Source organism: Falco biarmicus, chromosome 15 (genome assembly GCF_023638135.1).
Source record: "Falco biarmicus isolate bFalBia1 chromosome 15, bFalBia1.pri, whole genome shotgun sequence".
Classification (NCBI taxonomy): domain Eukaryota; kingdom Metazoa; phylum Chordata; class Aves; order Falconiformes; family Falconidae; genus Falco; species Falco biarmicus.
The window spans coordinates 5,586,556-5,610,680 of record NC_079302.1 but is presented as its reverse complement, the minus strand read 5'-3'; the positions used below and the strand labels follow the sequence as shown (position 1 = coordinate 5,610,680).

General features: G+C 38.8%; 1 protein-coding gene across 2 annotated transcripts in view; it reads left to right on the top strand.

The window, feature by feature from the left end:
* The window catches only part of CDH13 (cadherin 13), a 509,494-nt gene that overhangs the window by 153,980 nt on the left and 331,389 nt on the right, over positions 1-24,125 (top strand). For both annotated transcript variants that reach the window (XM_056360499.1, XM_056360498.1), the window contains exon 3: positions 18,589-18,797. In XM_056360499.1, coding sequence (XP_056216474.1) covers positions 18,589-18,797 — 209 coding nt within the window. The remainder of the gene's footprint in view (positions 1-18,588; positions 18,798-24,125) is intronic.

The following is a 24,125-nucleotide window of genomic DNA, read 5'->3' as shown; positions in this document are numbered from 1 at the left end:
ATGGAAATGTCAGAAAACATTATATTCAGAGCACAAATTGCAAGTATAGAACTGACAAAATAAATTTTGAACTGTGTACTCAAGTGTAATGCTTGCAACCTATCCCAATTTGGCAAGTTGCAACCAATCATGGATCAGAACCCGTGCTCCAAAAAGCTGACAGAGCCAATGTTGAAATCTGAATAATTGCAACTACATTTTCGTAGTAATTTAAATGGAAGAAGCATTGGCAGAAATTCATGAATAATTTACATAAAATAATTTAGCAGTCTGTGGTGAATAGAAAAATAAATGGCAAATCCAATAAATAAATGATTATTCTGAATTATTTGCTCTGCTCTGATGTTTGCCAAGAAGTGTCTTTTTTGGGATTTCTTAAAATGCCGGATTTAGACTCCTGTTTGTCAGGTAAATGCTGTCTCAAAGGAATAGCAGAAATGTACTTACCTGCCGGGGGGGGAAAAAAAACAAACAACAACAAACCAATACGAATCTGTAACATAGATTGTTTTATGAGGGGAGCATGTAAAAAGACCTTGTTTACCATGCAGCAGCTGCAATTGCAAAATCCATAGCCTTTAAAAAGAATTATTAGCTTATATATATAATGATGATTTATACACTGCATCAGTTTGTAATTATGTATAAAATTTTAAGATTTATGGAGGAAGTAACATCTGAAAAGAAAAAACCCTAATTGTCGTCTTTGCCTTTGGGAATGTGATATTATTTTAATAAGCAAGAAATTAATTTACACAGCACCAGTATTTGTTTCTACATAGAAAGGATATTGGGTCTATGTAAAAAAATAATAGATTTTTTTTAAATCTGGTTTACCTCACACAGTACTTCAAACAAGATAAAGAACACTAGACAGTTTTACTGGTTGGAAGGTGGTGTTTTTTTAATGGGGCACTGATGTTTTTGTATTTTTTGTAAACCTATTTAATTTTATTGTTTATTTAAAAATACTGAAATTTTGTGTTTAATGTAACTTAGGTAGTATTACTCATTAGTTTATTTGGCTAACACCACATAATGAACCTTATGGACCTGCAAAAGCAACTGCTTTTTGATCCAGAAATTCATTTGAATTTGAAAAGCTGGGGTTTCTTTTTTGTATGCTTTTTTCCCCTCTTGCTTAAATTAAAAATAAAAACCTTCTTAATATTAAGAGAAGAAGAAGAATATTTAATATTAAGTGAAGAAGAATAATATTTTGTTTGCTCTAGAGTGAAAAATCATGTTTGGAATAACTGGCAGAGGCAGAATTGTTAAAAAAAGGGTTGCTTTTGGTTTACCAAAAGTATAGGGCTAGTATTATCTTTCTCTGGGAGCTCAGCAATATGAACACTCATTTTAGATGCAGTTTTTCTGTCACACGGAATCAAACACTCTCAATGTTAATGAAATCTCTATGTGTCCTATGGCCTAGGAATTAAAGAATTCACTGAAATAACCAGTAGCACTTTGCTTTTGAATATATGAATTCCTTTTTCATTTGTCTCTTAACCATAATGTTGTATCACATTATGGAATCTAATTGCCATTTCTTGACTTTTCTTACTGATGTTATTCCATGTTGTATCATTTGCACAAACTGGAGAGGAACTGGTGCCTGCCCGTTAAAAAGTTGGTCCAGGTTGTATAAATAATGCCTAGCTGGGGATGGGAATGGAGTTGACAGTATTTGAAGCTTCTTTGTGCATTTTATTCCATTCCTAATAATGGTTAAATGCACTAGGTCAAGTTTCCAAATATTGGTGACTAGTTATTGTCCATATTCAACATTTGGATGCTCATGTTGGTACTACTGAGTTTTAAATATCTTTATTTAATCCTAAATATCGATTTGAACATCCCTAAGATTTTCAGCACTTCCTATATGTGCTTGCCCTTGAGATGGACTTTCTCAGGCAGTTTTTGTGGCTGTACTTGATTTCTGTAGGTCATAGTACGCATTTTGAACAAATGAATTTTCAATACTAGTAGCCAAAACCCATTTCAGTGCAAATAAAAAACTGATGGCTTCTGTACAAGGAGACAATGAAATAGATTTAACATGCTTATGAACACCTTTGCCATTTCTGAGAGTGACAGTCTTTGTAACATTATTGTCAAATGGTGCTTTCAGGTGGTAGTTAACTTTCTGAGGCTATTTTACAAGTGCCCATCAACTATCCTTTCGGTTCCAGATTTCTTCCCAAGCAAGTGTTGATGATTGCATCAAAGCGCCTGCTTTTCTTCTGGGGTGTGTGCAACTTTATGTGGTGTTCTGATTGAGACTATTATATACGAGTAGTGCCCTACAGACCTATGGCCAGTTGGCAGGACCCTGCAGTGGAGAGAGCCAGCTGGAGTTCCTGTACCGGCTCTGGAACTGGCTGGTGTGACCTCAAATGAGCGATTTACAGTTACAGAACCTGGAACTCCCAATATATTAAGCTAGGGTAAAAGTTGGTTTATTTTCCACAGCTATAAAATGAAGGTATTCAGATACTTTAAAAGCAAAAGAGAAAGAAAAGCAGTCCCCTGGAACAGCAAGTGAATGCAATAGTAAAATATTTTTTACTCCTCTGGTAGTTTGTGAGGCTGAAGGAGGAATATAGAATTGGGAAACAGCTCTGGAAAAGTAACGAAGTTGAACAGTATAATTGATTGTCATTTACTCTATAGGAGCCTTCTGCAGAAAGATAGCGTCAGCAGAAGAGCTGATGGAAGGCAGGCACGTAAGCTGTTAAGTCACTGTAAGAGAAACAATTCCTTGAAGAACTGAGCACATTAATCCTTGGTGCTTGCTCAGTCATGTGCTCTCAAGATGGGAGCCATGCAAGTAGCCTAGAGACTGACTATACAAATGGTATAAAGGCTTGGTCTGCGAAGACAGGCAAAGATGTGGGTGAATGTAAAGAGTCTATATTTTTTCTTGACTTCTTGTCGTGATTGGCCAGGTAACTGCATTTCACTAAGCCAGGGCTGCTGGGCTCTCATTCCTTCTGCAAGGAAATGTTCTCATATGTTGGGATTGGGAAACATCTAAGGTAACTGTTCTAAGTGTAGGAAATTGTTAGTAGGGCTGTGGTGTTTATGCCAGTTTAGGATCCCAGCTCTGTAATTTAGCCTTCTGTGAAACCTTACATGGTTAAGAATGTACTCTTTCTAGACTTGTCTCTGGCAGAACTTCAAAATATTAATGGACATCTGTCAGGGTTGTAATGAAATCTAGTTTTTTTGTCTTCAGCCTTGCAAGGAAATTCTCATAAAGAGGTCTGCAAAAACAAAGGTCTTGGAGGTGATGATGAAGAATTTGCTTTCCTAAAATAATGCCACATAAGCAACTTTAAAGCATGATGGTAACACTGCATCTATATCACTCTACATTGAAATACAATAGCAGACATTGCCAATGCAATAATATGTGTCATCCGTTTTGAGACAGCAGAGTTCATAATAACAGAGTATTTATGCAAAACATTGAAGAGTGAGAGACGGAGAGGCAGGGAATGAAAGTTGTCTAGCAGGCTGAATACACAAAGCCTTTGGTACCTGAAAACTGATTTTATTTTTCGTTAATATTCATTGATGCAAGTTCTAGTCTATTGTTAAATGATTCTAGTGAATCATTACACATCCATCACTTTGAAATGTTTAAGACAAGTGTGGAGTTGTAAACCCAATCTTTCCTACTGGAATCATCACCAAAGTTGCATTGTGGAAACCATGTTGACGCTACAGTTTGATCATATTCTCAGAGTCTGCAGGGCTCTCAGCATGTTTGCAGAATTGTTTCTGTATGTTGTGTTTACATGCATTGTGTAACTGTTCTCATTTTCTTGGTATCTGTAAGAAAATGTATGGCATTTTTGTATTCTCATTTCCTCAGAATCTGTCAGCTTTTGAATGTGACCCATCTGTTGGTGAGTGAATGGCAACTGTTTACTGCAGAATAAAGCATGTGCTAAAATGCAAACATACAGCCCACAGAAGCATAGAGCTAAGTTTAATTAGCTGAAGAGTTCATTTAAACTTCAAACTACCAAGTTAACTCACTAGTCAGTGGAGTTTATAATGTGTTTTTTCCTAGATGCTTGCTAGACAGGGAAGCTGATAATACTATATTTGTTGCTAGGTGATGAATTCTGATAACCTTTCTGCTCCTAGATCTATATATGTCTTATACACACACTCTGATATAGCATAACTCTTTATTTACTCCTCAATTCCTCAGCAGAACTACTACAAAGTTGCTAAGCAGCCATGTGTATAAATATATAACATTGTCTCACTTGAAAACTTTTGGCAAATCACATTTGCCAGAATGAATTCTCAGTTTGTCATGTTTGTAGCCATTAGCAAAGTGCAACACAAATGAGGGATATCAGTGTACAGAAGGATAGTGCTTTATTTGTCACAAGAGACTAATGCTTTAGAAGGGGACATGAGCTGGAAAAATGCACAGATTTAGTGTTGTTCTTTTTTAATGGGTTTATAACCAGAAGCAAAGTAAAGATTGACTGATTATTATCTTACCTCTTTAAACTTCATAAGCATTGCAATCATTGTGGTTATTCTAATGTGAAAGAAAAGAGACAGTTATTCAAACAGATATGCTAAGACTTCTGCATTTCGATACTGCAAAGTCAGGTGACAGTCTAGGAAATCTATATTGCTAATCCTCAGGGCAGTCAGCACAACATTTGCAGTTAATGGTACCTATACCAAGTCTAAAGAAAGAGAGAAGGGAGGATGAGAAATCTTGGGTTTTTTCGTCTTTTTGACTTGGAAAAATGAAAGTAAATATTAGATTTTTTTAAAATAAATTGATTGGGGGTAGGTCCGCCACTGAGTGACTGGCAATTTTCTTGTGTTGGCAACTATGATTGTACATGGAATTCATGTCGTTTTAGAGAGAACTGTAATTTATTAAATCTGAGAGTACACGGTAATACAATTTTAATTACACATTGATTACCAAGTCAGTGTTGTAATTACTGGGTGGTAGGCCAGCACCTTGTCTCCAGGATGATCAGCATATGAAATTACATATGATGCTTACAAGAAATAATATAAAAACTATATCACTTGAAAGAACATTATTCACTAGGGGTATTCTGGTGTCATTAATCTCCACACAGGAGATGTTCTGTTTTCATTTTTTGTGTAATGCTTTTTTTCTACAAACGGTCCCTGTTGTGGGTGTTCATATCTGGGATGTTGGCTCGGATAGCTTTTCGTTGCACCCTTTTGTCGACCTTGAGGTTTGATGTAAGGAAAACTACTTGTTGTTCACAGCTTTCTGCAGAAACTGTGAGTTATTGGCCTGATCCATATTCCTGGAGCTGACAAAAAAACCTTTGAGTTAAACACTGCGTTGATCTCAACCTTAGCTTATAGTTGCATTGATGCAAACTAAGCTGGTCACGTCAAAAGTGCTAAATGTGCAGTGCTAAATGAAAGTGGTTATTCACCTTTGGAAACCAGCAAGCAGCTAAACGGAGCTACCAACCGTAGTGTACATTTGAGATGTAGACTGTGTTAAGTAATTGACATGGCCTTTTGTTGTCATTTGCTTCATATACAGTGCTACTTTTTAAAATGTGAACATGTGTAGCAACGCCACCCATTTAAGTAGCAAATGTGAATAGTAGTGTCTCCTGGCTCATCGGATAATCACTACAGGGCTGTAGTCTTACCTGTTGTTTGTTCCCCGCCACGCGCCCCCCCCCCCCCCCATATTATTTTTTAGTTATTAAAATGAAGCAGAAACTTCAGTAGTCTGACATTCTTTCCTTGGTTTATCTATATAAACAAATTTCAGGTTGCTTATAAGTGATCCTGACTGACAGAATATAGTTTCCCTTAGGTCAATTCTTTTGTGGAAGATGCCAAAGCCTGTCTTTCTTTAAAGTATAAAAGCCTGTGTTTGATGTGAATAGAAACTGTTCTGGGAATGACTGTGCAGAGCAAGATTACATGGTGCAATTTTAATTACATTGTTCTCAGCAGTGCTACTTGTCTGATCTTAGTGTGAGAGTCAAAATTTGAACCAAGGTTATTTGGTTCTGTAACTGTTAGTCAAGCACTGATATTGTTTGAAAGAGATGATGATAAGTTTAGCAAGTTTAAAATCCAGCAGTTTTAGGAGGTGGCTTTCCTCATTAATCTCAGAAGTTTTGTACATTAGCAGACTGCAATTAAGCAGTTGGTTGTCCCATGGTTTATAGAATGATCTGTGTCTTGGAGTTGGCTTGATACTTGAGTAAAACAAAAGCTTAACTACTAACTAATATTGCAAATTTAAACACAATTTAGATTTTATGAAGGCATTCTGAAAAGCTATTCATGAAGTGTGTCCCAGGGCTATATTTTAATAACCTGATTTTTAGACTGAGGACTGAAAAGGAGTGTAGATCTATTGTTTGTGCATTTGTTGGATATGTGTAGAAAAATTAACTTTCTACTGGTGACTTACAAAAAGATTGAGGGAACTCGCTTGAGAGAACTTGGTAAAAAGCATTAAGAGAAATTGTTATTTCTCTGTCAGGTTCATTGATGGGGAAGATGAGAAGGCAAAAGTTTTCACCTGGAAACAGGAGGAACTTTGTTTCAGTTTTTCACTGGGAAAGTTGAACAATCCACTGAATAAATGGTTTGAGCGGATCTTCAGGCATGATATTACTCATTCAGCAGCTGGGAAAATAGGCCAGCAACCTACAGTATCCATTTTGAAAGGAAAATATTACACAGTGGATTTATTACTCGCTCTCATTTCCTTTTATGTATTGTAAATGATGCGTCATTCTCTATTTCTGAAGCAAACTCCTGCCACTGAGTGTTATTTGGAAATTAGTTGCACATAGCACAAGCTGAAAGCTTTATTCCTGTGGATGGCTTTAAAGAAAACTTTATTGTATATCAGGAAAGACTTTTATATGATTATGAGTCCGGGCAGCTGTATGTAGATGTCCATGTGTGTATGTATATTTGGTCGTTTGGTTGGGGTTTTTTTGGGTTTTTTTTTTACATTTCCTAGCATGTAGTGACTGATAGTTTGCTTCTTATCAGAGTCTTAAGGTTAGGAAGCAATCTAGGAAACTTACTGTTGACTTACAGATTAGTTGTAATTTCACACAGATGGTGACACCAAGATCCAAGATTGAGAAGATGGAGGCATTATTGCCTCTGTCGCAGTATTTGTTGGTAATGGGTAAAAAGAAATTTGAATTGATAACTTATTAATGTAAAGCTCTTGCACTTTGACTTCTTGTCTCAACATACTGGTACAACAAGAGAGATGTATTAGGCAATATTCTTTCTCCCATCTCTGGAAAAAAACAAGTGTATAAGGGTGCAAGTGACTGCCATGGTATAGGACAAAATATTTTTTATAATAATAATTTCTTCTTCCATCCTCAAATCACAGACTTATTTGTGCTTCTCACTGAAAGAGCAGGCTAAGCATCCACTCCTCCAGTGAGGCCCAATATTTCATTTCTGTCATTTAATAAGTTTTCATACTAATAGCCAAAATTTCAGGCAAACCTAAATGTGTGCATAATTCAGTGAATCTTCTGTTAATCTAATAGTATATTATAATTTCAATTAAATTAACTTAAGACTCATAGAAAAATCATCTTAGCTGAGCATTGACAGAAGCTTGTCCCATTAAAAAAATAAAAGAAAATAAAAACCCCAAGAAGTTATGACAGATCACATTAAGAAATGACAGATCACTGTAATTATAACAAGCCGACCTTGAAGACAAACAGTTTTAATTGTGAACTTGAGGGAAAATATCCCCATGACCTGTGGCTAATTGTCTAGTTAACTGAAAACCCTTACTAAATAAATTTGTGGCTTTGGAAGCATTTTAAAGACATACTGGTGTAAATAAGGTACTTTCTGTGCCGGTTGCACAGTAGTTATTTCCTTGTGAGTGATTGCTTGTTGTTGCTTTTTGACACCTGCTGGCAGAAATTTGTTTACATCGTTAAATCTCCTGGGACACTGTTTCTTCCCCTTTATACAACCTCAACTGATTAGTTTTCAATAAATTACATATATCAAGAAATTTGATTTCGGCAGCAATTAGGGTGACTGCTCAAAGATCAAATGTGTCTTTGTGCAGAAGCCAAGAAAATTCATGGTCAGTAGTATACTGCCACTTCACGCTTGTTCAGCCAGCGTTCAAAGGAAATTATCCATTATATCCCACTGGAAATTCCTGTACAAACAGAGACTTCTGTCCCATCTTTCTCCACTATAGTATACAATTAATTTCACATCGACAAACTTCTCACAGCAATGTGCAGAGCCGCAACATATTCAATACATTTGAATGCCTTTCATTCTGTCTGCTTGTGTCTCAGGCTCAGCCAGTGAAGATTTTGTTAAGAATCTAAAGTTAATTTCATCTTGTGTTCTGCTGGGGGTTTAGCAAAATGTTATGTAAATCTGCTAAAATGGAATAATATTGATCATTTGCATTGCAATGGGAAACTCTTTCACTGAAACTAACAAAGTTAAAAAGTCTTTTCTACATATTGCTTCTGGGTTTGGGGTCATTTGGACTGTTCAAAATCAATGCGGTGTTAATAGTGAAATGTCATGTTCCTCCATAGATGTGACAGTTCCTTTGAGACTGTAGCTTCACAAATGTAGTATCAGTTTAAGTGTCCTCTGCATTTACAAAGAGACAATAGCCCCATTTAAACTGAACTATATGTTATGCTCAGAAGATCAATGACTGATATAACATCTAGGTTTTGATTTTTATATTTTTCTTCGGATACAGTGACTGACATCATATTTTTGTGAAATAGTAATTTATCTGTAGGGCTTAGAGTGGAAGCTATAGTATTACTGTGCCTTATAATGCAGCCACTGACCCAGGAGATCAGTCAATAATGTGTCTACATTGTAATGAATAAGTCAAGATAACTTCCAGCAGAGAACAACTCATTACAACTCCTTCCACTTGATTAGATTTTTGCCCTAAGTGAGACAACAGACAGCAAAATGATGTGTGAAGGTATCATGTAATGTGAGTCGGTGAAGTCTGCTGGGGGGAGGAGGGAACACCTTCAGTTTTGACTGTTGTGTTTGTATTTTCCTGTAATTTCAAGCAGCCAGAAACTGCTGATGGAGCCCTGTTGGTAGAATAAATTTGCTGAAGAGCATGAGATGCCATCAAGAGATCACCTTCCTGGAAAGATCTTCCTTTCTAGGAGAAAGAAAAGAGGGGGGCATGGTGGAAAAAGGCAAGAAGCAGCGACAAATTTGCTGACAAAGCTAGGAATCCTTGAGTTTGGTGCTGATGGAGCCATTTTGCTCACATAATGTTCCCTGAAAATACTCACTGGAATCCCAAACAGCAACCCTAGCACTGCAGAGCTAATATATTTTGCTTCAGTGCTGGGCTGATACAAGTTGTGAGGCTTCTGGTTTTAGGGCTGGGTTGTTCAGCTCTAGCTTAGGGTACCTGATGTGACACTCGTATCTAGGCAAGTGGTGTTGCGATGTGCTGGGAGAAAGGAGGCAGAGCTTGGTAGATGTGAAAAGATGCCAGAGTCCAGTGTTGGGCATAGCGGAGAGCAAGGAGAGAGAGCAGAGCATTGCTAATGTGGGTCTTCAGTGTGGAGCGAGTTGCTTGTTCTGGAACCACGCATTGTACCCATTACACAAAGGCAGAGGGAACCTTCACTCTAGTATTGCTTACGGCTTGGGTGAGCTGTGCTACAGAATTTCAAATTGTAAACAGTTTTCCCAGCTCTGCTAGGACTGTTGGTGGTAGCCAGGTAATGCAGGAGAGGGACCAATATGATTCTTCCAGTGAAAATGTCACAGCTGTTACGGGCTGCAGCTGGGCAAACCCTCATCTTTCTTGATCTATGAAAGCTTATCTGCTCTCTGTGATATATTTTTGCTATGCATTTTAACAGCACAGAAAAAAACCCTGACTATTAATAAGTACCATTTATATTGTGGAAGGGTATTCTCTGAAGGGCAGGTACGTATGCTTTAGTGCCCACTGGATGAACTGTTGGCCTAATTTTTGCATTTTAACAGGGCTATGCACAAATCTGGTCACCACACAGAAATTGCACAGAGATGTTTTCCCGTTTAGGTAATCAGTTTGTTTTTTGTAGACATTATACGTGCATGCAAGTATAAAGTCTATTGTTTAGTACTTGTTCTTCCAAAGTAATTAAGTATAGATGTGTATTTGTATTAAGTAATTCTTGTTATATTTTGATGAACATGGTACCATTACTCATGTTTCCTCCGTTTTTTACTACCTGGATGCTAAATAAGTCATCATTATAATTTACTTCAGGGCCACAAAAAGACATTATACAGGTACAAGAGAATCATAAACATGTAGTGGGAGATAATAATGTACTATTGCTTCCTGGATTTTAAAAAACAACAAAAAAAATCATTCTGTAGCAATTCTGCTACAGGGCTAGAATTTAACATTAAAATGTTTAAAAAAACCTTCAAAAGGGATTTCTTAACATTCACTTTAAAAATTTTCTTTAAATGTTCAATAAGATTTTTTTTTTTTGTGCAAAGTGGTTTATAGTTATGCTTGCAGCTTTTCTAAGCCACAAATCTATTATTTCTAAAGCACTTTTAGGTATGAAATAACGATAACCCCTTTATCTTAAGGATCATCCTTTCTGACTTAACTGTTGACAATGTCTTGTCTGGACTTTAGGCTGCTCCAAAAGTGTCACGGGGCAGCATTGTTCTCTTTCTGTTTTTTCCTTCTGCTCTTCAGGTATTTTTGCAGAAAATCAGCAGAAATAAACATGCTGTGGGCTCCCTGCCAGAACCCATGTTCCAGAGATGATGTTGAAGGCATCTCAAAGGAAGGGAGAGAAGCTGTTTCTCCTAATTGACAATATTGTTGGCTTGAAAGGCAGGATTTCTTTTGTTTCTCAGCTTCCTTTGCCATTAGCCATTATAATAGTTTCCTCTTTTGTTCTTGGATGGATTTAGGTTGTCCATATATGTTGGTTCCAGATAAATTTCTTCTACTTCACATGGACATAATAATTAATCTCTTGAAGACTCATAATACTGCGTTGCTATTAGTTTGTGTTGGGCTGCTATATGACACCCTGTACCAGAGTCAGGCATTTGACAGTGTGACGAATGCTGTCACATGGTGGCCTGTTACCATCTCCTTAGTTAGCTGCCTGCAGCCAGCATCAATGTTCATTGATAACAAGAGCTTTGCTAGGTCATGGTACTTTATGAATTTTTATATAGAACAATAGCACTCAGAAGCATTTCCATTTGCTTCAGCCATCACTTTTCTCTCTTTGTAGTTAATGAAGCTCAGCTTTGTCAGTTTCTCTTTGACTTCTCTATTTTACTAGTATCATTGAGCATGGATGACTTTTTAGCAGAACTGAGGGAACCCTGCTGGGCTGGAGAGTTGTTGCCTTTGTGCAGCTATAAAGTACTTTTCTTGCATCTCTAGACCTCTGACAGGTACAGCTTCCAACTTGTGGTTTCAATATGATCTAAAGTTATTTGTTAAAAAGGATGAGAAAAAATACACAGGATAATATTCACATGATGGTGTAATTCCCTCATTTGAACAAAGCTAAGTTGTTTATAAAAAGGTTCCTAAACTTCATCAATAGAGTAATTAAGTATGTGTTTGGTGTGTATTTTCAATGTGAAATTTCTTCACTGAGGAACCATTTGGTTGCTAGTTATTAGCTAACATGAAAATAAGAATACTCCTACATAGAGACATACAGAGTAAGTTTTTGTGTGCTTATAGACAAATATGCATATTTAATCAGAATCATCTGTAGAGATTTTGTCAGATAGAAGATTATGTATTCTGTATTCTTGTTCAAAACAAATTAAACTTCTGAGCATTAAAATTGGGGAAAAAAATTACTCTGATAGAGGGCTATATCAGTCTAATATATGCTTTTGAATTTAAGAAATCTGTTTCAGCTTGTTTTCCTTTCATATAGTTTACAAGAAATCTAACTGCTAACCTTCCAATGTTTTAAAATGATACTCTTTAAAACATCTGTGGCTCATGATCATAAACCTCACAGTTGTGTCGAACCCTCACATATGTATATTGTAACAGTGAGAATGGGATGCACTAAAATTATGAATCCCAGGAACTTGAGATTTATTGCTGAGATTATAAAGGGTAGTAGTATTTCCGATTACAACTTCAGTTTCCCATCATTACAGTAATGGACTTGGGATTTTGCACAAAACTCCTTTTTACAACAGGTCCCTTGATAATAACAAGCCCAAAGTCAGCGATTAAAGCCTTGACATGCATGCAGATATTACTAATAATGAATATTGCTTGATGCACAAAAATATTATGCACAATTCATATGTGAATGAGCTTTCTTACAGAAAGGAGTAAAAGTCTAATATAGGAGGCTGAGAAATGAACAGAGGGTGATGAGTGACACGCACGTTGTTTTTTTTCACTGAGAGATGCTTGGCAGTGTTTTCATTTTGCTTGTGTGGAGTTTTGGAGCCTGTCTCATACCATGTGGCATATTAAGCACAATAAAGATGTTCATTTGGCAGCTGGAGCATGACTAGGAACATCAAGAGAGTCACATATGCATCCGTAAATGAGGAACTCCACCTTCATGTAAATAAATATTAGATCATTGTTTTAATTACCTATTGAGTTCATGACAACGAGATACTATCACTGGTCACGTCTGGTGTAGCATTACAAAATTTTAGTTTAGGGCTACAGCTGAACAGTTGCTGTTATTAATTTTTTGCACTGCTCTAGCACCTTGAACACCAAACATGAATCATTTTGTTGCAAGTGCCGTACCAACACGGAGGGAACAAGTGGTCTTTGCTCTGAAGAGCTTTGTAAGCTTGTAAGTAGTTAGACTCCTTAGGCTATAACACAAGGTGAGTGTGCGGTAGGATATGGGAGCTTTTAGTGTGTGTGGCCACTCTCACCGGGCTGCTATTTATCCAGTCTGTTATAACGCAGCTGGGTCGTATGAATAATATTATTTATTCACCTCACGGCTTTCCTCACACCTAATCTGTCTGACAAATGCATAAACATTATAAACATCATCATACATCATAAGGATCATACGTCATCACGGTTGCCAAGCAGCAAAGTGTTGTGTATGGGGAGACCACCTTTTCATTTCAGGCAGACTGCCAGATGGTTTGGTCTCTTTTCTCCATGAATCTTGGCAGGCTCCTTAGAGCATGCACTATCCATCCAAGTGACATGCATTTTGGTAACTATTTTTGATTTGTTGGTGCCTTGGGGATTGTTTAAACACTAATCTGAAAAAAAATCTTGGAAGAACTCTTTGTAATGGAATGTTTTATTTCTGAAAAAAAAAAGACATCCATACCTTCTTGAAACCTGGTACTTTTGATCATTTAGCTTCTCAGTGGAACTGTCTGAGCTGTTTTCTGTTTTCCTGCATGTGCTTGTTCATCCTGTACTCAGAACTTCTCAGTCCCATGCTCAAATTTCCTTCAGTCCTCGGAAGAGAGTTCAGTGTCCAGGGCTCAGCTAGATGAATAAGCTGTGTAGTAAAGCACAGTGATTAATTAACTGCATTTTTGTAGTTTTTCTTTTCTTGAATGAACCCCACATATATAGGCCTAATATAGACCTGAAAGGACAGGGACATTAATTGAATCTAGAACCTTTATGTGTAGAAAAGACTTAAAGGTGCCACCTAGTCCATCCTCTTGATTTAAAGCAGGATCAGGTACTGAGACCAGTCTTGAGTGAGCTTTGGATTAAGTTGGCATTCCATTAACCTAGTGTTAAAATCCTGCAATCGTAGGTATTCAGCATGTCCTCAGCACCCTCTTTTAATGGTCAGCTGGAAAGATTTCTTCAATATCTGTCTGAACCTTCCCACAACTGATACCCACAAAGCCCTCTCTAGCTTCTTGTTATACTAGTTAGTACTTGGAGGACATGAGGAGTAATTAATCACTCTTTTACACTGAGATTTGTACACAGGCTTTGTGTACAAAACAAGTTTTCCTCACTTGAGCATAAGAAATAAAAATTCTATTTGTCCTATATTTAATAGGCTATGCTTTTTTAGAGCATAGGAAATGTGTAGGTTGGTTTAAGAGGTGTAGTGCCACAGGTGGGAAACCTGAGTAAGCTGAAACTCTTCAGGTCTCTCCTGAGTGCCTGGCAGTGTGGGAAAGTTTGGTCAGTGCCAGGGCCAGGTCCTTAGGCTATGTAGCTGCTACTGGAGCCTGGTGCAAGCAGCTCAAGTATTGTAATTTTTTTGGTATCATTTGACAGGAGCCATCTGAATTTAAGGAAGCAAATGGTCCCAGTGGGTGACATCATGACAATGACTGGGAATGCAGTGCAATCTCATGCAATGTTCCCTGGTCATCCCAGTCCAGGAGACGACGTCATTCTAATAACGTATATTTGCCCCTGACTTCAGGGTACGGATTTTATCTAAGGCTACAGTTCCCCTCCACTCTCTTTAACAACTGGCTTCAGTTCCATCTCTGTTGGCCCTTGGTCCAAATAATCTTCAATGTCCTCTATCCTTATGATCACTTCACCTACTTCCACTCACTTCTAATTCTCTCCTACATATCAGTACTTCTCAGCGCCTTCCCATTTTCTTTCCCTCTCCTTGCTATTAACCTTGTCAAATACTCTTGTTTCTGTGGTAGAATTGGGAATTGAAAGCATCAGTGCTTTTGGATGAGATATGGTAAGAAAACAGTTTCCCACTTTTAAACAACTCTCCTTCTGCCTTTATTGGAAAAAGTTGCAGGGTTTCATAAAGCAAGGTCAATAAATGAGAAAAACATAAAAGGTCTAGAAGTGTCAAATTCATAACTCCAAGGAAGCATAGAATATAGATCCAAATATTTCTCCTGGTTCCATGTGTTGAATCTGCATGCAGTCTTTGAATTTCTGCAATGCGTGCAGATGGCAGCAATGCAGGAACCTCAAGCTTTGTGAATGCCGAGGAGCAAGGTGGCAGAAGTACACTCCCAGCTAGCTTCTCCCCTCTTTTTGAAGCATGACACAGTGTGGCGTATTCTTGAATGTGACCCGTAGTGTTTTGCTGGGTGATGCTGTAGTTCTGAACTATGACGTTTATATTTGAGTAACTACTTTATCATAGGTTTTTTAGACTTTAAATATATTTTTTTACTTTTTACTCCTGACATAATTAATTTCTCAGAGAGTGATGCCAAATTTTCCAGTTGTAAGACTGCAGATCACCAAAAGTTTTTGAGTATGAGAAGCACATATTTATTCACTATAACAAGGTACCTTCTTAGGACCTTGTTTCATTGTTGTTTGGGTGGAGGCTTTTTTGTTTCATTGTTGTTTGGGTGGAGGCTTTTTGTTTTTTGGGGTTTTTTTGGGTGGTTGGTTGTTTTTTTTCCATGGGAGCAAAAGAATAAGTTAATCTACTCATAATTCATAATTCATCAAGGCTATAATCTATACGCTGATTAGAATAGACAGTTTCAACTTCCCACATTTGTGGTGACAGGAGAACGTTTTTCTTTTTTTTTGTGGGTTGATAGCTTTAGGAGATTGCAGTGAATCTCTTAAAATGCCTGTCATGTCACCAACGTAAATTGCAGTGGGTGGTTTTACACCAGGAAGGTCTTGCTGACTGACAGCCTTCTGTCAAAACCCCACTGTGAGCACAAGACCCTTTCTGCAAGGGTTCCTGGTCATGGAGAGCAGCACGGGCAGCACAGTCTGAGCACTGTGAAATTGTTCTAACCTGCTACTGCTCCCAAATTCTGTGTTTTTTCCCCCTGCTTCCACTGTAGGGTAAGACTTTGCAAGCAGGGGTCTGCGGCATGACAGACTGAGATAGGTTTGTCTGGAGGGATCGGAGTATCTGAAGGGAGAGAGCTTTTTGTTTCTTTTTTATTTATAATCCCTCTTGCTTTCAGCAAAATTCAATGAAATGGCAAATGAGCTGATGAAAGTCTGGTTTGTTATCCCACTGTGACTCCAAGGATAGTTTTCTTGCCCTCAAGTAAAGCAGAGGAAATGGGAGCAGCTTTTAGTTAAAAATGTGTAAGCAAGCCTAAAAGTTCTGCAGAAGCAGATCCGTCAGGTGCTGGGTTAGTTTTTGTGCAAGAGACTGGCTAATATAGAGCTCGGACTCCTCTCAGAGGAAACTCCTGCACAAATTCACAGAATCACAACTTTGTTCTTTTAAAATCCCACTTCAGGTTCCTAATGGCTTTGTCAGTGTGCGGGCTGGGTGGGGCTCAGGGCTCTGTGAGGAGAGGCGGGGCAGCCGCGAGCTGGACAGCGCCAGTTCCAGCAGGTTCCAGCAGGTTCTAGGCGGTTCCAGCTGGTTCTGCAGCTGCCTCACCAGAGGGCGCGCCTGAGCTCATTAGCGCTGCTGGTGAGGACGGGGCAAAGCGCTGCCTGGGCGTGAGGCGTGAGGGGAAAGGTGTGAGCGGGAGCGAGCAGCGTGAACCCGGGGCGGAGGGGGAGCGGGAGGAAGGGCTCCATGCGCCGGAGCGGGATCCCCGCGGCTCCGGGAGGACCCCGCGCAGGAGCAGGTGGGTATGTCCCGAGGGGAGCTGCAGCCTGTGGAGGGGACTCGCGCGGGGGAGAAGTGTGAGGAGGAGGAGCCGCAGAGGAGCCATTAGGTACCGGCTGTGACCCCCCTTCCCCAGGCCCCCGCTCCCGGAGGGGAGGCAGAGGAGCTGGGCATGAAGGAGTGAAGCTGGGCCTGGGCAAAAGCACGGGGAGGGAAGGCTTGGGTTTAATTTTGTCTTTTTCTCACCCTCCGAATCTATTTTAATTGGTGATTAATTAATTTTCTCCAAGTCAATTCTGTTTGGCATGTGACGGTAATTGGCAAGCGATCTCCCTGTCTTTATCTTGACCCACGATATTTTTCATCGTGTTTTCTCCCCTGGTCTTGATGAGGTGGGGGAGTGAGAGAGCGGCTGGGTGGGTGGCTGGGTGCACCCCAAGGTCAAGCGACCACTGTCAATTTGGCAAATAGTGTCCCATGTCTTGTGTTCTGTTTCTTATTCTGAAGTTTGAGCATTTGAGGTTTTTGCTTTTGGCCAATTCTTAATTTAACATGTCTCATCAATATTCATCATAAAATGAGGTTGTATTGAAGTTCTGGAACCAGCAACAGTTCTTTTTCCCTGTTGTGGTTTTTGTGATTCAGTCCCAGTGAATGTCCAGGGAGGAAGGATCTCCATGAGGTCCTCTGGTAGCCCTTTCTTCAAGTCTGGAAGTAGTTGCAAAATCTGATGGAATTTTGGTGAAATGTGGCCATCTGCTATGAGATTCTGTCTGTGCTTCAAGACCAGTTATAGAGATTAAATAGTCAGGAAAAGCTTAGGTATTGGCCAGACGGTGAGAGAATCTGGGATTATTTTTTTTCCTTTAAAAACAACGATCCAATACAGGAAGTCTATACAATTAATTTAAACAATTATTCAGAGTGCTTTATTTGCAGTAAAACCCCATTGTCTTTGATCTTCTGTAGTTTGTATCCCTGTCTGTATTCCTTTCTGAATGTGTAATGCAGTTTTTAAAGATTCAATAGAAATGAAGTGTAAAAACAAAATAGTGATAACATACAGGTAAGTCAAAAGTCTACACTGACTGTAACTCAAGGAGTAGATGGGGAGTATAGAACGTATTGTCTAAAAAAAAGAAAGCCATTCTCATGCAAATATATTGTTCTGAGATGTCAAAACCTGAAAAATTTACTTAGCAATTACAAGTTTGTGGTGAAGGCCTCTTAATCATATTAGCTGGTAGTTACATCACTAATATTTTCTCAAATATTTTGTGCAAAGTGAAATCTACTGCAGCTGGAGAAGAAAAACTTGAGGCAAAGTCTCAAAACTTTGTACTTGAGAGACATTTTCCTCTTTATGTCAGCATTCCTAAATATTTTACATCTTTCACGTAAAGTGAAACAGTATTGTTGGCAGCTGTGGTTGTAATTAAAAGTTCTCAATCCTTAGCTATACAAACAGTACAGCTCATGCAATATATCACAATCCTGGTAGTTCGTAAGAAATGTTATAGTTTGGTTTTTCTGTTAAGTAACACTTTTGCAGTAGACTGAGGTTGAATATTCTGTAAACAACCGCTTCCAAGCATAAGGATTTACTGTATATCTGAAACCGTTTTGCCAGCAGAAGAGCCTTTAGAGATCCTGGGTTATGATGAAGAAGTTAATAAGGACTCTACTGCCCGATTTGTAGAACTAGGTGTGCATTCTGTGCATTTGATTTGAGTGATCACAAAATGTTCATGTCCAGAGTGTTTTGTTTACCTCCTTCCTCCCCAATTAGCATGGTCAAAATCTCTTCATCCTTCTGAAAGCGCATATTCATAACATTTGCCTATGAATTATAGTAACACAAATATAAAGCTTCTTTGAAATGTTTTCCCCTTAGATTGGGAGACATTTCTTCCTGAGATCTGTAGACAAGCCAATAACATAAAGATGTTTGAAGTCTATGTTCCGAAGTATATACTTATAATTGTGTTTTTTCTTTTTTTTTCTTTCCCTCCCCTAGTGGAATTTGATGACTGCAAGGGGAATAACAAATTGAACTTCGAAGTTTCTAACCCAGACTTTAAGGTGGAACGTGACGGGTCTTTAGTTGCACTAAAGAATGTATCAGAAGCTGGCAGAGCCTTGTTTGTCCACGCGCGGTCTGAGCATGCTGAGGATATGGCAGAAATTTTGATTGTTGGAGCAAATGAAAAACATGGTGCATTAAAGGTAAGATAAATATAAAAGATTAGAAGAAAGTGCCAAGGGGATAGAATCTTTTAAGTTGGAAAAGGTGTTTGAGACTGGCAAGTCCCACCGTTAACCTAGCACTACCAAGTCCACCAATAAACCGTGTCCCTAAGCGCCACATCTATAGGTCTTTTAAATACCTCCAGGGACAGTGACTTAGCCGCTTCCCTGGGCAGCCTGTTCCAAAGCCGGACAACCCTTTCAGTGAAGGAAGTTTTCCTAACATCAAATCTAAGCCTCTCCTCGTGCAACTTGAAGGCATTTCCTCTTCTCCTGTTACTTGGGAGAAGAGACCAACACCCACCTGCCTACAGCCTCCTTGCAGGTAGCTATAGAGAGTGATTATGTCCCCCCTGGGCCTCCTTTTCTCCAGACTGAACACCCCCAGTTCCCTCAGCCACTTCTCATAAGACTTGTGCTCCAGACCCTTTACCAACTTTGTTGCTTCTCTCTGGACACACTTCAGCCCCTCTACGTCCCTCCTGAAGTGAGGGACCCAAACCTGAACCCAGTGTTTGAGGTGAAGCCTCACCAGTGCCAAGCACAGGGGGACAGTCACTGCCCTGGGCCTGCTGGCCACCCTGTTCCTGATACAAGCCAGGAGGCTATTGGCCTCAGCCACCTGGGCACACGGCTGGCTATATATTTACATGTGCCATCTAGGACTGTAGGCTGTTTTAATCTGTAAGCAGAGATTAGAATCTGTCTTCAGTCTAGATATTGCTGTAACATTTTAGCCCTTAGTTTAACTTAAAATAGAAATTTGCCATCTTTTGAAAGATGTATTGCATCATCAGGTGTAAATGCTAAACATTCATAAAGAAGTGATTCAAATGAAAGGACTCAAGTGTCAAAATTGGCTGGTTCTTCTGATGTACATTATAACAGATAACCACAGTTTGGCCACAACTGAAAATGGAAAAACACAGTCTAATTGTGTAATTTAGAATTTACAGAATCTTCATGTTCACTCAAAGTCTAAGTGTCTGAGAACTAAGTCTATGTTGTGGAATTTAAATTTTCATGTAGGTCTGCTTATCTGATTTTGTTATGTGTTAACTATAAACACCTGCACACAAATAGCAACAGATATTTAAACTTTGTCTCTATGCACTAGTATTTTTTGTTCCACCCTGTTCACTGAATGTGTCCCTTCTTTTCCGCTTCTGAATTTCAGTGTAATACTAACCCCTTACTATGGGGGGAAAAGTGCTTCACTAATTGATAGAATTGTTTACTTCACACCCATGAAAGTGTAACAAAAAGAAATGTGAGATAGCCTTTGCTTCTGTGTCATGGCATTTAGGTGAGAGGCAGGCAAGGCAGTGGCTTATTAAACTGTTAAGCCTGCTACCTTCACAGAGCTATAATTTCAAGGAAGTATAAAGAAACCATGACAAAAATGACTGATCTGTTGTCTTATTTTGGAATTTAGGCTTTCAGCTGCCAGCATTCTCATATATCCAATAATAGCTTAGTATAACTTAAGTCTTCCATTTAAAAAAGTTAGCTTTAGGGGAAAGGTTGAACAAACCCCTGTCCATGGCTGAGGAAATGTTTTGATCTGCACTTTAAGCAGAATGTGACGTGAATATAGATTGCTAGCAGGAAAATACCAGAATGTGTAACTGCAGAGAGCTGATCAGAACACTGAAATAGAATTGAATTGTATTTAAATACGCTGTTTCCTCACAAAGTTAAATTTTAGCAAAGTCATACTTCAGAGAGTCTTTTACATGGTGGAGCTGTGGATTTAGGACCACGCAGTGCCAAATTCAGTGTAGGAAAGCTGCACTTGCTGGAGTTGGGCATTCGGCTGTCCTGTGTCTCAGACTAGTAATGCATTCTCCTTCTGATGCATTCACAAGAATGTTCAAATTTTGTTTTCGCTCCAGGTTTTGAAATCTTAGGAACAGTTTCAAAATGGGAATTTTCATCTCCAGATAGAAGTTACTGAAACCACATAGGAGTTTGAGACATCTCTGACAGGTTGTCTGAAGTTAAACTTCAGGGGATTGGTCTGAAGATCTGATTCTCTGAGAATCATTCTGTTTTATTGTGGTTTTCTTCTAGAAGCAGCCCTTCAATGTCTTTGAGGGGAGCTATTCTATAGAAGTTACAATCTAGGGGAAATCTTGTCTTGTAGTAAGGACTAACAGGTGTGTATTTGCACAAGACTATAACATAGCTTTGCCAGTGACCTTTTCTTTTTATGTCCTGCTTGGGTTCTGAGTAGTATCCCCTCAAAGTGTTCCAGCGATATTAATTAATGCTTAGTGTTGAAATCTATCACCAGACTACATTCAAAAGCCAAGTCTGATTTGCCCCCGCTTCTGAATTCTCTTCCAATCACTTTGTGTTGATTCAGAGAAAGAAACCCAGTCTAAATATGGCACATTCTGCCACTTGCCCATCTTCCCTCATAGATGACTCCTCAAAACAATATTACAGCATCATCTCTACCTGCATTCATAACTTCTATATGGATTTTGATATTCAGCTCATAAGTAGATTACACTTTAGTATGGGGAGTCTTGGTGTGTGCAGTGCCACTGGGAGTTACACGATGAGGATCATGCCCTTCTTCAAGGGAATATAAAGATCTTTAGGGCTGGCTGTCCTACTCTGGCCTCAGCCAGCACTCTGTAGCTGTTACGTATTTTTTTTTTTAAACAACTGTTTCAGTTATTGTTTGCCTATTTTAAACACAACGCAGACACTCTTGTCACTCTGTTTGTCATACTTGAGAAGGATATAAAGATTTTAGCGTCCTATCTAAAGTGATTTTATGATAAATTTGAACTTAATCCTGTACTTTTGCAGTCTAAATGTGTCAGCATGGAAACAGCAGAACTGCTCCATCTGTTTATGCAAGGAATCTTGGCTACAAAATGCTCAGATGGATCCTTAGTAATTCAGCATAATTCTGTAGGGTTAAGATGAGCACATGCTAGAGCACTGCTTAGCATTCAGTACTTAGAGTACAGTACCTTGTTTAATTAGGGGATAAGTAGTTCTTAAGTATTTCCCCACTGCCAGCAACTGCTGTTTCTTTTCTGAAAGCATGTAACCTACATCTGTGAAATCCCATTGTTAATGTTTCTAATTGCAGATTCCCAATGTGTTTGGAAATGACTGACAACAATGATCTCTAATGTGCTGACTGGCAGTTCAGAGCCTAGGAAGAGATAGTATAATTCATAAAACTTTCTGATTGCAACCAACCATACTTTAGACAAATACTGAAAATATTTAGAGGTGTAATCTGGCATGTGCAGAAAAGCTTTTGGTATTCCTGTGGTGGAGGGGTGTGGTTCTTTACTGCTGAAGATGTGGGAATATTCCAGCTGGCCTCACTGATCACTCCTACATGGTTAACTTCATGGCCATAGTATAGTCAGTGGCTGCTAGAATACCGCTTACTATTTAACTCTGCTTTTTGAGTCTTAAGTGCATATATATTAGATCTGCAGACCCTGCGTCTCAGATCAAAACCACCTTTCTATTAAAAGGTGGCCATGACAACAATATGAGTAGATGGTTCCTCAACACCATCAGCCAACTTCGCTATTGCTTTCTGATCACAGAACCTTTTGCAGGGTCTAGTGTCAGAAGAGTACATATAGCACTGCTACTTTTCCAGATGTCTGAATGTTTCTGCAAAATATCTGTACCTACAGATATGCATACATGTTGTTGAGAGCAAAAATCTGTATGTCAGATTACAGTGAGATTTCTTTCTACAACCTGTTGTTACTGCCCCTTTCCTCTGATGGTTTTGGCTAGATATATTGGTTTCTGTCTCTCTTGACAGAGGGGAGTATTCACAAAAAAACCCCAACAACCTGTCACTTTTGAGAGAGATGTAGAATGAGTGTACAGAAGGGTTGCCAAGGGCCTATGGAAGGTGTAACGTTATATTGTGTCATTTTTAATAGTTCCGGGTGTGTACACATTTGCACCCTCAGGCAGTCGGAGTGCTCAGTAAAAGAAATGACGTTCCCTTGCATTCACCATGGGGTAGGGCTGGTGAGGCATGAACATCTGTGCTTGTGCTCTGCTTTGCCTGATGTTTGCTTAATAACCTTTTACACAGTCAGGACTTAAGTTCTTGGTGACATTAAAAAAAGACATGGAAATGTTTTGATTCACCCAGGACCCCAAAATGAACTTTGGGTTCATTCTGAATAATTAATCGATTTGCGAAGGTTTGAATCCATAATGGAAAAATAAATCATTTGCAAACCCTAGCTGGGAACAAACTGACTGAGCCAATAAGTGGCAATATTTTATTTTTTTTTTTAGCTTATGTCTTACCCAATGCTTTGCCCCTGCTTTGTTTTAAGGAAATAGTAGGTAATTTTATGGAAAAAAGTTAGAAATTTGATCACATTTGAGCATTTGACAAGAAATAGTGGATCTATTTATTTATTTATTTAGACAGTCTGGTTTTGTGAAAGGTGGCAAGTATAGCCAATCTTTTGTAGAGTCTCATAACAAATTGTGAGTTGCAAAAGGCAGCAAGCTGGGCATTGAACAGCATTCTTTAAAGCTAAATAAAATGGTTGTCTGCTTATCCTCCCCCTTTGTAATCTAACACTGATTTTAATGAATATACCCTTAATACACTGGGACCTAAATGGAAAACCTTGGGAAACTTTCTCTGCTTTTTTCAGTGTGTTGGCAAAATGCAAACCTTTCCCCCCACCTAGCAAAGGGAGTTATTTAGAACTTTTATTTGTTATTGCATCACAGAAACAGGATGAAGGATGGGGGGAGTGAGATATCAAGAGTCTGGCACTAAAGCAGGTAAGAGGGCAGGCAGATATTCAGAAATTCCAGGCTGGTAGTAACTTCACTGTATGGTGCTCAGCGGTCTTCCATACAGAAGGATAAAATGATTAAATAGAAACTGTCAAACCCTCAGGACACTTTTCAGGCACTAGATGGAAAAAGAATAGGAGAAAGAAAAGAAAAGATAAGAGGGACAAGCACACCCTGAAACAGCATGTTGTGGACAAAGAAAGTTTAAAATAATCTCCAGCTCAGATTGAAGGGAATGAAGTTGCTTTCGTCCTGCTACTCTATCCAGTCCACTTTGTAACAGCTAGGGGCTAGTCAGGTATTCTGCTTCTACTTTTGCCTTTGTTAAACCATTGCTTTTCCCAGCATCAGTACCCTCCTATGTTTATATAGCAGGGACAGGAGAGGCAGCCTTGCTGAAAAATTCCCCAGCTGCCTTGCAGACCTGAATTCTATTTCTTACTAAGTCACTGCCTGGATGTACATGTTCATGCAAGTTGCTTT